This window comes from Boleophthalmus pectinirostris, unplaced genomic scaffold (genome assembly GCF_026225935.1).
Source record: "Boleophthalmus pectinirostris isolate CB_2022bp ecotype Guang Dong unplaced genomic scaffold, ASM2622593v1 HiC_scaffold_7, whole genome shotgun sequence".
Taxonomy (NCBI): domain Eukaryota; kingdom Metazoa; phylum Chordata; class Actinopteri; order Gobiiformes; family Gobiidae; genus Boleophthalmus; species Boleophthalmus pectinirostris.
In genome coordinates this window covers 40,354,647-40,370,821 of record NW_026571473.1, presented here as the reverse complement: position 1 = coordinate 40,370,821, position 16,175 = coordinate 40,354,647, and the positions used below count along the sequence as shown (strand labels likewise).

Genomic DNA, 16,175 nt, shown 5'->3' with positions numbered 1-16,175 from the left:
CTCTCTTTTTCACTCTTCTTCTATATTTTGTTTTTCACTTTTTTGCACACATGCATCTTCTCTTCTTTCCTCTGTCTCTCTCCATCCTTGTTCCTCCCTCTCTCTCTCCTTTCTTTGTAACCCTTTCTCTCCATCTTTTCACAATTTTCCCCATACTTTTTTTTTAACCTTTTTTCGCTCGTCTCCTCTCTCCATCCTCTGCTCTCTCTATTTCTCTCTCCATTCTCGTTCCTCCCTCTCTCCTCCCTCTTCTTTTTAACGTTTTCTCTTTTCCGCACACTTTATTTTTTACTTTTTCACTTTCTTGCACACGTTCATCTTCTCTCCTCTGTCTCTCTCTCTCTCCTTTTTTTGTCCCTCTCCTTCTTTCACCATCGTCTCTGCATCTCTTTCCCTCCTTCCATTCCTCTCTTTTTCACTTCCTTGCACACTTTCTTCTCTCTCCATCCGTTTCTCTCTCTCTCCTCTGTTCTTTTTCTTTTGCTGGTTGTGAAGTTCAGTGTGATCTACAGACCTGCCTCTGACCTCTGACCTCTGACCCCATCTGAGAGTGTGACATCATCACATTCTACAACCTGAAAAAAACAAAACAAAGTCTCTCCCCGTGACTCTCTCTCTCTCTCTCTTCATCTCACTCCATCTCTCCTGCTTTTTCCTCATCATCCTCTTTTCTCCCTCACTAACCTCCCTCTACCCTCTCTCTCTCTCTCTCTGTGTGCCCCCCCTTCTCTCTCTCTCTGTTCAGTCTCTTTCCTCTCTCTCTCTCTCTCTCTGTTCAGTCTCTTTCCCTCTCTCTCTGTGTTCAGTCTCTTTCCCTCTCTCTCTTCTCTCTCTGTTCAGTCTCTTTCCCTCTTTCTCTGTGTTCAGTCTCTTTCCTCTCTCTCTCTCTCTCTCTGTTCAGTCTCTTTCCCTCTCTCTCTCTGTTCAGTCTCTTTTCTCTCTCTCTCTTTCTCTCTGTTCAGTCTCTTTCCCTCTCTCTCTCTCTCTCTGTTCAGTCTCTTTCCTCTCTCTCTCTTCTCTCTCTGTTCAGTCTCTTTCCCTCTCTCTCTCTGTGTTCAGTCTCTTTCCTCTCTCTCTCTGTTCAGTCTCTTTCTCCTCTCTCTCTCTGTTCAGTCTCTTTCCCTCTCTCTCTCTGTTCAGTCTCTTTCTCTCTGTTCAGTCTCTTTCTCCTCTCTCTCTCTGTTCAGTCTCTTTCCCTCTCTCTCTCTGTTCAGTCTCTTTCTTTCTCTCTCTCTCTCTCTGTTCAGTCTCTTTCCTCTCTCTCTGTGTTCAGTCTCTTTCCCTCTCTCTCTCTGTCTCAGTTCAGTCTCTTTCTCTCTCTCTCTCTGTTCAGTCTCTTTCCTCTCTCTCTCTCTCTGTTCAGTCCCTTTCTTTCTCTCTCTCTCTCTCTCTGTTCAGTCTCTTTCTTTCTCTCTCTCTGTTCAGTCTCTTTCTTTCTCTCTCTCTGTTCAGTCTCTTTCTTTCTCTCTCTCCCTCTCTCTCTAGTCAGCCCCTCTCTTTCTCTCTCTCTCTGTTCAGTCTCTTTCTTTCTCTCTCTCTCTAGTCGGCCCCTTTCTCTCTCTCTCTCTCTTCAGCTGACCCCTTCACTGTCTCTCTATCTTCTCTCTCTAGTCTCTCTCGTTGTTCAGTCTTTCTTTCTCTCTCTTTCTCTCTGTTCTCTCTCTTATGTAATGTGATGAGTGGAGTCGTCTGTGTGACCCCAAACTCAACTCTGATCTGCTTCAGTTTCACACACACACACAAACACACACACAAAAACACACACAGAAACACACACAAACACACAACAAACACAAAAACAACACCAAGAAATCTCTACAGGACACAACACCACCTGCCCAGGATTTTGTAAATTATTTCTAGTAAACGCTTAAAAAAAACCCAAAACTTCTCCCTTCTCCCTCACGAGCTGGACGATCTGAACTGTTGTGTTGTTTTGGAGGGAAACAGACACACACACACACACACACACACATACACACACACACACAGCCCCGAGAGTTGAACCAGGGACCTTGTTGCCGCGAGGTGCGAGTGTTTAAATATTTGTCGTTTCAGTATTTTCTGGTCCCTGCGGCGGCGGCGGCGGCGTTGGTGGAGGAGGAGGAGGCAGTTTAACTTTACGGCTCGTTTTACAAGCGTCTCGTGAAAGTTTAAAGTCTCTCCTCACCTTCCTGACGCCCTGCAGACATTCCAGCACCGTCAGGTTGAAGGTGCAATTCCCGAAAGACGCGTCTCTGCAAAAACAAGAAGAGAGACACAGTTAAACGAGAGTAACATGTCTGTGATTAGAGATGGTTGGGGTGCTCTTCGTGTATTTTTATGGCAGAATGTTCATCAGTTACCATGGAAACACATTAACACACACTGCCAAAAAATACAAAACGCATTAAAACGGCACATGTGATCAGTCTGAGTGTTCCAGCGAGCTTGGACTCTTATGTTATTTGTAGAGATGTAACAATATCCAAATCTCTCAGTACGATATTATCACGACATGAATCTCACCGTACCATATTTATTGTGATATTATAAAGAGGCTGAAATAATTATATCAAGAAAAACATACAACCCTTACATTCTCAAGGAAAGTGGCCACGTGAGCTCCTTACTGCTTTGGACTTTAGAAAAAAATAGTTGTTGAACATTTCAAAATGGAAAATTAAGCAAATTAGACAATAAAGAGATTATGCAGTGTTTTTTACACCAGCCTTGTTTTCATGTCGTCCATTTTGTGACGTGTGCAGTTCTCGGCTCCAGTGTTAAATTAGAATTGGTTCAATATCCAGAAATATTAGTCCTGGAGGTGTTACCAATCTTGCAAAGTTTCATGCTTGTACCATAAAAGCGAAATATTTTGGTTCTTAACAGCTCCAGACAGAATTCTCCCACAGACCATTGCAATGCATTTTGGGAATTCAACCTGCCCGTGTTTTGACAGGGCATCTGGCTTTTACAAAGGTTGGATTTTATTTATTTATTGGATCCCCATTAGTCTTCACTGGCGTAAAGATTATTCTTCCTGGTCCAAGTTTGCATAATTTACAATAAAATGTTCCATTATAATAACAAAAAGTTGACACATAAGTTCATACAGTCCTGTTCCACAGTTTACTGCACTACACAACACTACTGCAATTATAATATATCCAATAAATTACAATGTGTAATGAGTGACTAAATATAATTATGTACAATTTCCAATATATTTCTTTAACATTTCCGTAAAACTTGGTTCATGTTTGTGAACAGTTGAGGTTTGGGGGAGCGTGTTCCAAAGCTCTGTCGCTCTGTACACAACACTTCTTTTCAGAGCATTAGTCCTGGGCAGTGGAAGTGTAAAATGTCCATGTGAAGCTCGTCTTGTGATAAAACCTGCCCACCACTAGAGGGCAGTAGTTATGCAAACAGGCTCAAAGGTCTTTGTAAATACAGACTTTTTTAAAAAACAAAATAAGGCTACAGGTAAATCTGTCCTCAACAGTAAACCAGGAGAACCTCTCGTGCACGACGCTCACGCTGCTCCTAAACGGACAACACAGAGACACACGAGCCGCCCTGTTCTGGATTAGTTGTAGGATTCTTTTCTATTTTCACAACATAAACTTAATAAATGTTTAATGTTTCTAAATCCTCGTCCTAAAGTGATCTTTGTCGGACTGAGCCTCGCCGCTCTGAGCCGCTCTGAGCCGCTGTAGCTCCGCTGTAGCTCCGCTGTAGCTCCGCTGTAGCTCCGCTGTAGCTCCGCTGTAGCTCCGCTGTAGCTCCGCTCTCGCAGCTCTCGCCCTGATCGGTCCAGACGCTCGACGCCGTGCACATCACAGACGACACACGGGTGGGACGAGCTCCACTGGACTGGTGGTTTTCAAATTGTAGAACGTGATGTCGTCATACTCCCAGACGGGACGCGAGGGACACATTTCGTTATTGATTATCTTGTACTTTGCCATGAAATATCCAAAAGGTCAATTCACAAATGTCGAATCTGTTCATTTCTAAAACTGACGAGACCCAAGACCTCAACGTTTTACAACACAAATCTGGGCTCTAACAATAGTAAAAAGTATTGGTCTATAGAATTATCTGAAACCAAGCAAATGAGGAAGAAAATGCAGCAGAGAAAATAATTTATGGGCCCATGAGTCAAAGAGCACAGACCCCTGAAAACAACACGACACATCCTGGGTTCAGGTTTGATGACAGTTCTGTGTGTTTCACTCTGACAAACTGAAGCACAGTGGAAGTTTGGAGTGGAGCAGGTGTGTGTGACAGTGAGGGTTTGTCACTCACACACTCACGTACAGACTCCAGTACAGCGAGACGACACGAGGAAAAAGGTTTTACTTCATTTAAGTCACGGTTTAAAAGCAAAAATGATCAACTCTTTCCCTCCAATAAAAAGTGTGTGAGAGTGAAAGTCCCTGTACCGGATTTTATTATTTTTTTAATTTTTGTATTGATGTGTTGCATAAGCAGCTCTTGAGATCAAAATAAATCCTCTGTGAACTGCCTGCATCTAATTGATTTATTGTTTTTATTTATTTATCGAATTGATTGATTGATGAACGTCTAAACTGGAGTTTGTCTCATATAAATGACACAAAAGGCAAAATTTCCAAAGCCATTGCTGTTCTGCATAAAGTAAAGTTCTCACTAAATAGTGCAGCATTATTAACTTTGTTTAACTCTAGAATTGTACCAGATCTGATGGACTGTGTGGAAATTTGGGGTTCAACGTGTAAAACTCACCTACAACTAGGGATGGGCATGATTAATCGATTAATCGATAATTGATCATTAAGAATTTCATCGATTACGTTAATTTTAATCGACAAACCGAATGTAGGTTGCTGTGCGTAGCGTCACCAAACAGGTGTGTACATGTGTCTCTGCATCAGAAGGAGCGAGACACACAAACAGTGGGTCAGTCTGTAACGAACCGAAGCACAAATGTGGATTTAACGATGATTTGTAGAAGAAATTCCACACTTTCCGTTGCGTTGGGACAAGTGTGAGTCCATGTGCACAGTGGATAAAGCAGCACATATGTTTCTGTGTCCAGTGGGAAAAAGTTTTTCCAGGTGAGAGTCGCTCAATGTGGATGACGAGGCCCCGCCCCCCTCCCCCCGTACGCTGTCCTGGTTTTGACAAACACAAATCTGGTCACACTGACCTGTATTCACCTGAGTCATGTCTTTTAATCCGACAGAAGTTGAACCACATCAGCGACACAAGAGCTGGAGTTTTATCTTCACTTAGTTTATGTAAATTAGTGATGTGGTTTTAAGTTTTGTTTCTGTGAGATTTGAACAAAACTGAATTAAACACATTATAATGTCAAACAGCTGATGTGGATCTAGAGTCGTTATGTTTATATGTCGTAAAGTTGAATTTATTGATGCAGATTAGTGCAGATAGTAATAATAATGATGATCATTTTAATATAAAAACGTTAATGATTAATCGATAATCGATCGTTAATTCTTCCGACGATCGATTAAGAAAATTTCATCGAATGCCCGTCCCTACCTACAACCTTTATTTATTTTACAAAAAAGGGCCTTAAGAATTATCACCAACAGACTTTATACTGTAGAGAGACAAACAACCCAATATTTGCTCAACTTAAAGTCTCCTCAACGTCGTGTCTAAAGCAAAGTGCAGAGTGTCACCTGTAAATATTCAACGACTGAGACGAGAACAAAACACGACAATTTAAAAGGAACCTACATGTTTAAAAAACCCAGATTCAGAACAGAGTTTATGGAGCGAAGCGTCGCTGTGAAAGGAGTTAAACTTATGGAAGAATCTTGACAAAGAAATAAAAGAATCAAGTACAATGACGACATTTAAAAAACATATAAAATCGAATGCAGTGTGTTTGTATGAAAAAGAAAACTAAGTTGTTGTGTATAATAATGAAGATTTACTGTTTACAATTATCATTAATTATTATTAATCAGTAATTGTGCCTGAACTGATCTGGGATGTTTCGTGACCATCGGTGTTGATGTTTTGTCTTGAAAAAGGAAAAGGGGGCAGAGAACAGAAGATTTTTTCTTCTTTCTGCTCCTTTTCTTTAATTTCTTGTGTGTCTGATGTTGTGACACTGTCGATGTCTTTTTATGCTTTATGAAATAAATAAATAAATAAAAATAAAAATAAATCTAATTATAAAGCTTTTTATTGGCTGAGATCCAGGAAGTGCACACTTAACATGCTAGTTGGACACTGTTGGACGCTCTGAAACCATAATGGAAGTGAGGAAGAACTTTGGACCTGGACACTGGAAACTGCTCAAACGGAACAGGTTGTGTTTTTCCCGTTAAGACAGAAAAAAACCGTACGTAGATTTGAAATGAGTGAGTGACAGAGTGAAGTGTGCTGCCCCCTGCTGGTCGCCTCTGGGACTCTTAAGATTCCATCGTGTTGGGATCAATGTGACTGATCCTCACGATCCTCCGTTTATTAAACTGATCACAAGTTTTTTATTTTGTCTGATTTAAAACAAAAGTGGTGAAGTAAAAAATAGAACCGACTCATTTTAACAACAAAAAAAACATCAAATTTCTTCCTCCAAAGTCCAAAGTCTGATCCAAACCAAAAGAATAAGGCTATAACCAGGACTAAACCAGGACTAAACCAGGACTAAAACCAGGACTAAACTAGGACTAAACCGGGACTAAACCGGGATTAAACCGGGACTAAACCGGGTCTAAACCGGGACTAAACCGGGACTAAACCGGGACTAAACCGGGACTAAACCGGGTCTAAACCAGGACTAAACTAGGACTAAACCAGGACTAAACCAGGTATAAACCAGGACTAAACCAAGACTAAACCAAGACTAAACCAGGACTAAAACCAGGACTAAACTAGGACTAAACCGGGACTAAACCGGGACTAAACCGGGACTAAACCGGGACTAAACAAGAACTAAACCAGGACTAAACAAGAACTAAACCAGGACTAAACCAGGTCTAAACCAGGACTAAACCGGGTCTAAACTGGAACTAAACCGGGACTAAACAAGAACTAAACCAGGACTAAACCAGGTCTAAACCAGGTCTAAACCAGGACTAAACCGGGACTAAACCGGGACTAAACAAGAACTAAACCAGGACTAAACCAGAACTAAACCAGAACTAAACCAGGTCTAAACCAGGTGTAAACCAGGACCAAACAAGGTCTAAATCAGGTCTAAACCAGGACTGAACCAGGATTAAACCAGGACTGAACCGGGACTAAACCAAGACTAAACCAGGACTAAACCAGGACTGAACCGGGACTAAACCAGGGCCAAGACAGGACTGAACAGATGAGGCCAGGTGGGAATAGAAAAGACAGAACTACGAGTTAAAAATCACCTTCTATTGTCAGAAGAGAGAGGAGTTTTATTCTCATCGTGGTTTCAGAATCAGAATTTATTGAGTCTGTCCCTTATTTCAAAATCAAGATATCTTTTTTTGATATTAAACTCTTGAAATCTAAATTTACTGAGGGTGTTTTCCTCGTGTGTCAGTGAGTTGTTGGTTCGATCTTCCTGTCGTCTCACAGCTCAGTGCAGAGTCTGGAGTCACGTCCCGTAAAAAGAGTCAGAGTTATAACAGAGTGTGACGTGTTCGCGCTGACTTCATTTACACAAACACAAGACTTCACTTAGACAAACTCTGACAAATACTGCACCTGCTCTCAGTCCCAGGACCGGCCCAGGACCGGCCCAGGACCACAGAGCCTACAGAAGCCAGACTGTACAAAGAAGTGGACGTCACACGCACATGAAGCTCGTGATTCTAACGGTTACAGGAGCGAGACTCTGTTATGAAGAAAATGTCTATGACGCACAAAACAGCGAGAAAAAAACAAAAAAACACAAACAAACAACAAAAAAACAGGATCATATAGAGCGGGTTAATATGAACAATTAAAAAAACAAACAAACATGAAACCAGGACTAAACCAGGTCTAAACCAGGATTAAACAAAGACTAAACAAAAACTACACCAGGACTACACCAGGTCTAAACCAGGACTACACCAGGTCTAAATGAGGTCTAAACAAAGACAAAACAAAGACTAAACGAGGACTAAACCAGGACTAAACCAGGTCTAAACCAGGACTAAACCAAGTCTAAACCAGGACTAAACCAGGACTAAACCAGGTCTAAACCAGGACTAAACCAAGTCTAAACCAGGACTAAACCAGGTCTAAACCAGGTCTAAACCAGGACTAAACAAAGACAAAACAAAGACTAAACGAGGACTAAACGAGGACTAAACCAGGTCTAAACCAGGACTACACCAGGTCTAAACCAGTATTACACCAGAACTAAACCAGGTCTAAACCAGGACTACACCAGGTCTAAACCAGGACTAAACAAAGACTAAACAAAGACTAAACCAGGACTAAACCAGAAATAAACCAGGACTAAACCAGGACTACACCAGGACTAAACGAGGACTACACCAGGACTACACCAGGACTACACCAGGACTAAACCGGTTGCTATGATACTCCCGGTCAGAATTCCAAACATGGAGCTCTAAATTTGCCCTCGTCGCTGCAGGCCTCAGTGAGCTTCATTTGACTGGAGCAGAACACTGTGGGTGACGTCACACTCAGTCTGAACAGTTCTTCACACCGAGCGCTGCAGGTCACTTTCTCTTGTGAACGGAGAACAGTGTAAGGATGAGAAATGTTCCGTGAAGTCTTTATTTATTACAGAGACTCTAGTGACTCCGGAGAAATTCTCTGAAACGGTGGAAATTCCAGCAAAGATTAAAAAGACTTAAAACAAACGAGCGGCACTTCTGCTGCTGCGCGAGGGGCGGGGCATCGGGTTTAATCCACAGCGCTCATTAAAACACCCACGGTTACGTAAGAGACGCACGGAGCGAGGGAGGAGAAGAGAAGAAAGGAGAAGAGAAGAGAGGAAAGGAAAGAAGGACAGACAGAGAAGAGGAAAGAACAGAGAGACGAGGGGGGAAGGTGGAGAGAAGAGGAAGAGGAAGAGAGGAGAAGAGAGAGGAAGGATGGAGAGAGACAAACTGGTGAAGGGGTGGAGATAGAGGAGGAGGAAGAGGAGGAGGAGGAGGAGGAGGAGAGGTGCAGGACAAAAGGCCCAGTGTTTTCCTGGACAGTCGGGGCTCGAACACAGAGAGCGGCCTCACAACAAACAGAAAGACAAAAAGAAAAAAAAAGAGGACAGAGAAAGAGAAAGAGAAAGAGAGGAGGGGAGTAAACAGAAACATTTTATATCTGTTCATTTTTTACCGTTTTCTGATCTGTTTCTTTTTCCTATTTGAGAAATCGTTCTTTATCTCACAAACACAGAGGATTGTAAAGAGAGCGTGAGGCGTTCAGGGACCAGATCTCAGGACTGGGGATGTCACAATCACTAAAATATCGTCTCAAAAGTCTCACAGTAAAATCGTTTTGCTGTCAGAATGTCTCGAATCACAAGTTTCTTTGTTTAAATGCAGGTTTTATAGAAGAAACAGCTTAAAAACAGAGAACTACATTTCCCATGATGCATTTCAGCGCAAACGACACGAAGAAATGTGTTTTTGACTTGAATTCTTGGGATTGTGACGGAAATAATTCACATTAAACTCTTGTCAAGGTGTTTTAAAAGCAAAAAAGTGTCACATCTTCAAAATATCTTAATAAATATGGTAGCGTGAGGTTCATGTCGTGATGATGTCGTACCGGGAGATTTGGAGATCGTTAAAACCCGACTCAGGACGTCAGGAGATAAAACCACGACAAGACGAGAAAGAGAGAACGATCCTGGGATAGTTTTTTTACACATGTGTTTGGCTCAGACAAAAATAAAGGGTCTAAACCAGGTCTAAACCAGGTCTAAACCAGGACTAAACCAGGTCTAAACCAGGTCTAAACCAGGTCTAAAACCAGGACTAAAACCAGGTCTAAACCAGGTCTAAACCAGGACTAAACCAGGACTAAAACCAGGACTAAACCAGGTCTAAACCAGGACTAAAACCAGGACTAAAACCAGGTCTAAAACCAGGACTAAAACCAGGACTAAACCAGGACTAAAACCAGGTCTAAACCAGGTCTAAACCAGGTCTAAACCAGGTCTAAACCAGGACTAAAACCAGGACTAAACCAGGACTAAAACAGGTCTAAACCAGGACTAAACCAGGACTAAAACCAGGTCTAAAACCAGGACTAAACCAGGACTAAACCAGGACTAAAACCAGGACTAAAACCAGGTCTAAACCAGGTCTAAACCAGGACTAAAACCAGGTCTAAAACCAGGTTTAAACCAGGTTTAAACCAGGTCTAAACCAGGACTAAAACCAGGTCTAAACCAGGACTAAAACCAGGACTAAAACCAGGTCTAAACCAGGTCTAAACCAGGACTAAAACCAGGACTAAAACCAGGTCTAAACCAGGTCTAAAATCCAGGACTAAAACCAGGACTAAACCAGGTCTAAACCAGGACTAAAACCAGGTCTAAACCAGGACTAAAACCAGGACTAAAACCAGGTCTAAACCAGGACTAAACCAGGACTAAACCAGGTCTAAAACCAGGTCTAAACCAGGACTAAAACCAGGACTAAACCAGGTCTAAACCAGGTCTAAACCAGGACTAAAATCCAGGACTAAACCAGGACTAAAATCAGGTCTAAACCAGGACTAAAACCAGGACTAAAACCAGGTCTAAACCAGGACTAAAACCAGGACTAAACCAGGACTAAACCAGGACTAAACCAGGTCTAAAACCAGGTCTAAACCAGGACTAAACCAGGACTAAAACCAGGACTAAACCAGGACTAAACCAGGACTAAAACCAGGACTAAAACCAGGTCTAAACCAGGACTAAAACCAGGACTAAAACCAGGTCTAAACCAGGTCTAAACCAGGTCTAAACCAGGACTAAAACCAGGACTAAAACCAGGTCTAAACCAGGTCTAAAACCCAGGTCTAAAACCAGGACTAAACCAGGACTAAACCAGGACTAAAACCAGGTCTAAACCAGGACTAAAACCAGGACTAAAACCAGGTCTAAACCAGGTTTAAACCAGGTCTAAACCAGGTCTAAAATCAGGTCTAAAATCAGGTCTAAACCAGGACTAAACCAGGTCTAAACCAGGACTAAACCAGGACTAAACCAGGACTAAACCAGGACTAAAATCAGGTCTAAACCAGGACTAAAACCAGGACTAAAACCAGGACTAAAATCAGGACTAAACCAAAATTTTAGGAGAAAATAAATAAATAAGAAATAAATAATAAGAAAAATACAAAATAAAAAAACAAACTGTAAGGTCAGAACAGTGAACTGACCCCAGAGCAGATTTTATAAATTCTGACCTTGGACACACCCGAGTTTGGATGTTTAGTGTAAATAAAACTGAAACTTTGTGAATTCTCGTGAGCTGATCTGAGGAACATCTGACGCTGCATTTTTGTTGTTTTATGTTCATTCACAAACACGGTTTTGTGGATTTTGGCAAAACAAACGACAGTTCAGCTCCTCTTTTCTGTGGTGAAGGATCAGATCAGGTTTGAAATCGTTCAAAACTACTTCTCCATTTCCACCTCGAACACTCAGTGACATTAAAGCTACACTGTGTAACTTTTCGGTTGAGGGTCCGTCGCCTGCTTGTTTCTATAGAGACGTCATTACTCTGCCCGGAATGTTCCACAGTGTGACTTTATTAAACAGCTCTACTTTATTTATTTATTCAATCACAGGTGGTTTTAAAGCTCAAAAATACCTAAAAAACAGATATTGTGACTGTGAGCGGGGTCGCCTCTCCACAGATCTGACCTGTCACTTGGTCTAGTTTGGTCTCCGTGAAGATGGAAAGGTTTAAAGTCATACTGTGGAACATTCCAGACAAAGCGACAACATCTCCATGAAGAAAGAAAAGCGCTGGACGAAGCCTCCACCACCAGAAAAGTTTAACAATGCAGCTGTAACTTGTTTTTTCACACTATTTCTGTTTTTCACGTGTCGTTTAAACGTAGAATCCCTCTGTGCCAGTTTGTTTTTCTGTTGTGACTGTTGTAGTTCCTTTAGTGCGGTGATTTTAATCCGGTGCAGTTCCGTGTCTCACCTGAAGGGGAGGTAGGAGGCGTTGGACCCAGACACCAGAGCTCTGTACGCTTCCTCAGGAGTTTTCTTCAAGTAAATCACCTGCAAACAACAAAGAAAAGTATATAATAGGCCTGTAACGATAATCAATAAATCAATTAATCGTACGATAACTTTAAACAAGCTCAATAACTTTTCCGGCGGCGATAAGTTCTATTTGCAGCTTGTTTGTTTTCCTCGTGTCTCTCTCGTTCTCAAAGAGGGTGAATGTTAGAAGCTTCTGTCGCTCTGACTCGTCTCGTTGAACAAGCGTGATGACGTTTGTACCAACGTGTGCTGTGTTTATCGACACAGTGGATGCGCGCGCAGCCTGAGTGCAGAAAGCGCCGCTGTCTGTGCGGTTCACATGAAGCCGCGACACAAACGCCGCTGTCAGTGACAAAACAGTTCATCTCCGAGTGCCAAAACAAGTCATGACGCCGAATCAACACTGGTGAGCGGGACACGTCTCAACAGACACATGCGTCAAATTCAGCGAGCGCACAAACGACGAGTAGAAATGTCTCAAACCCCAACAGCCGACATAAACCCAAACCCGAGTGACAGAACAAGCCCCGCCCCCAGGAAGAGCCCGAAATCCACTGAAATCCCACAAGACACCGACACGACACCAGACAGGACAGAGACTCCCTCAGAGCGAAACAGAAATATTAGTATTGTCAAAGTGTCCATGTTTACATGATGTTTTCTAATTGTTCTGAATTAAATAGTTGGGAATAGTGACGAGCATTCGATGAAATTTTCTTAATCGATCGTCGGAAGAATTAACAGTCGATTATCGATTAATCATTAACGTTTTTATATTAAAATGATCATCATTATTATTACTATCTGCACTAATCTGCATAAATAAATTCAACTTTACGACATATAAACATAACGACTCTAGATCCACATCAGCTGTTTGACATTATAATGTGTTTAATTCACTTTTGTTCAAATCTCACAGAAACAAAACTTAAAACCACATCACTAATTTACATAAACTAAGTGAAGATAAAACTCCAGCTCGTGTGTCGCTGATGTGGTTCAACTTGTGTTGGATTAAAAGACATGACTCAGGTGAATACAGGTCAGTGTGTGACCAGATTTTGTGTTTGTCAAAACCAGGACAGCGTACGGGGGAGGGGGGCGGGGCCTCGTCATCCACATTGAGCGACTCTCACCTGGAAAAACTTTTTCCCACTGGACACAGAAACATATGTGCTGCTTTATCCACTGTGCACATGGACTCACACTTGTCCCAACGCAACGGAAAGTGTGGAATTTCTTCTACAAATCCTGGTTAAATCCACATTTGTGCTTCGGTTCGTTACAGACTGACCCACTGTTTGTGTCTCGCTCCTTCTGATGCAGAGACACATGTACACACCTGTTTGGTCACGACACACAAACATACATTCAGTTTGTCGATTAAAATTAACGTAATCGATGAAATTCTTAATGATCAATTATCGATTAATCGATTAATCATGCCCATCCCTAGTTGGGAATTAAAATATTTTCCTTGGAGTTTACATGGAGATAATGTTGAATTGTTGTTTCCGTGTTAAACTGGTGAAATGTTTTTTATTTAATGTGTGTGAGCGTCTGGGGCTGGAGAATTATCTCATCAGGTTTTACGAGGAGAACGGGAAGAGTGTCGGAGAAGGAGGAAGAAGACAAACTGAGTGTGAGGCTGCTCTACCTCAGCCCACTCCCGCGTCCCGCTCACAAATCCAAAGAGACGTGGATGAAAGTCCGAAGCCAGGACTGGTGGAGCCGGATCGTTTGGATCGCGTCAGAAGGGCGACACAACAAGCATGCACTGAATCACCAACATTATTTTTAACAAGAATAAGCATGATTCTCCAGCCGCTGCTTCAAAATTATCATCAGAACCACTGCGGGAAAAGTTTGGATGGTGTTTGTGTCCGTGGAGGAACGACAAACCGAGACGACAGAAAAGCCGGGAGCAGCTGAAGTTTGTGTTTTCTTCACAAAGACGTAAATCCGTTGGCGTCTCTGTCCAATCAGAACCTTCCCCAGACGCTCACACACATTAAATAAAAAACATTTCCCCAGTTTAACACGGAAACAACAACTCAGAATTATTATTTCCTTGTAAACTTGAAGGAGAATATTTAAATTTTGAACTATTTAATTCACAATAAAAAAAAAAAATCATAATGTAAACGAGGACTTTGATGCGTTATTAATAATACTGAGGTGCAGTTTTTTTATTTTGTGAAATGTGCCAGGTGTGTATTGTACCAACAGTAAAATAACTGAGTTTTGTCTGCGTCTGTGTCCTGGTGTCGAGTTTAACTTGTATAAAAGCTTTGGGGAGGTTCAGGTGAGTCTCGACTCTCACAGCAGGAGGTCACACTCATTAAAACTTAAACCTGTTTACCTCCTCTACACCTCTGACCAGACTGACCAGACTGACCACACACACTGACCAGACTGACAACACACACTGACCAGACTGACCACACACACTGACCAGACTGACACACTGACCAGACTGACCACACACACTGACCAGACTGACCACACACACTGACCAGACACACTGACCAGAGTGACCAGACACACTGACCAGAGTGACCACACACACTGACCAGACTGACCACACACACCACACACTGACCAGACTGACCACACACACTGACCAGACTGACCACACACACTGACCACACACACTGACCAGACTGACCACACACACTGACCAGACTGACCAGACACACTGACCAGACACACTGACCAGACACACTGACCAGAGACACTGACCACACACACTGACCATGGGCATTCGATTAAATTTTCTTAATTGATCGCCAGGAGAATCTCACAGAAACAAAACTTAAAACCACATGACTCATTTACATAAACTAAGTGAAGATAAAACTCCAGCTCTTGTGTCGCTGATGTGGTTCAACTTGTGTTGGATTAAAAGACATGACTCAGGTGAATACAGGTCAGTGTGACCAGATTTGTGTTTGTCAAAACCAGGACAGCGTACGGGGGGAGGGGGGCGGGGCCTCCTCATCCACATCGAGCGACTCTCACCTGGAAAAACTTTTTCATGTTTTTCTGTGTCCTGGTGCTTTGAGGTCCCTGACACACTGGACCCTGACACATACGTGCTGCTTTACACACTGTGCACATGGACTCACACATGTCTTGACCGGGATGGAGAGTGTGGAATTTCTTGTACAAGTCATTGTTAAACACTAATTTGTGTTTCGGCGTGTTTCAGACAGACTGACTGTGTCTCGCTCCTTCTGATGCAGTTTAATGACCCAATGAACGGAAATAAAAACCTTGACATTTGCATCACTTTATAAAAGAAAAAAAAAAAACAGACAATCAGGACAGGACGTGGGAAACGGACATGTCCAGGGAAAAACAGACGTTTGGTCGCCCTACGCTACACACAGTGACCTACATTCAGTTTGTCAATTAAAAATGAATGTAATCGACGAAATTCTTAATGATCAATTAGCGATTAATCGAATAATCATGCCCATCCCTACCACACACTAGGGCTGGGCGATATGGATCAAAAAATATATCTCGATATATTTTGCTATATCTCAATATACGATATATATCTCCATATACGATATATATCTCCATATATGTTCAAGAAAAAATAACCCCCTAAAACTGAAAACTGCAAAAACAAATCTGCCAAATTCCATAAGGTCTTTTTTTTTTTTTTTTTTTTTTTTTGCAAGAAGTGGGCAGTTCATGTAGGAACAAAGTGCTTCTGCCACATTTAAGATTACAAAAAATCCCTAATTACATAAACAATAATTTAACTGTAAAATAAAATAAAAGAAATAATTCATATTTCCTTATTTTCATTCATAAATCAAACAATTGAACTCAAGCTCATCTTTGCATTAACTCTGTTATAACCATAACCATGCGCTTCATTATTTTAACAGATCCATGTTCTTATCCAGCAGTGAGGAACTCTGAGGTTTAATCCCACAATCCACTGCAGGTCAAACCCAACGTTTCCAAACACTGTTGTACAAGTGACACTGCAACAGATTAT

At 41.9% G+C, this 16,175-nt stretch overlaps 1 protein-coding gene across 5 annotated transcripts in view; it reads right to left on the bottom strand.

The window, feature by feature from the left end:
• The window catches only part of cdc14ab (cell division cycle 14Ab), a 72,558-nt gene that overhangs the window by 33,574 nt on the left and 22,809 nt on the right, over window positions 1–16,175 (bottom strand). For all 5 annotated transcript variants that reach the window (XM_055164816.1, XM_055164819.1, XM_020932016.2 and 2 more), the window contains 2 exons: window positions 12,090–12,169; window positions 2,171–2,237 (listed from right to left, as the gene is read on the bottom strand). In XM_055164816.1, coding sequence (XP_055020791.1) covers window positions 2,171–2,237; window positions 12,090–12,169 — 147 coding nt within the window. The remainder of the gene's footprint in view (window positions 1–2,170; window positions 2,238–12,089; window positions 12,170–16,175) is intronic.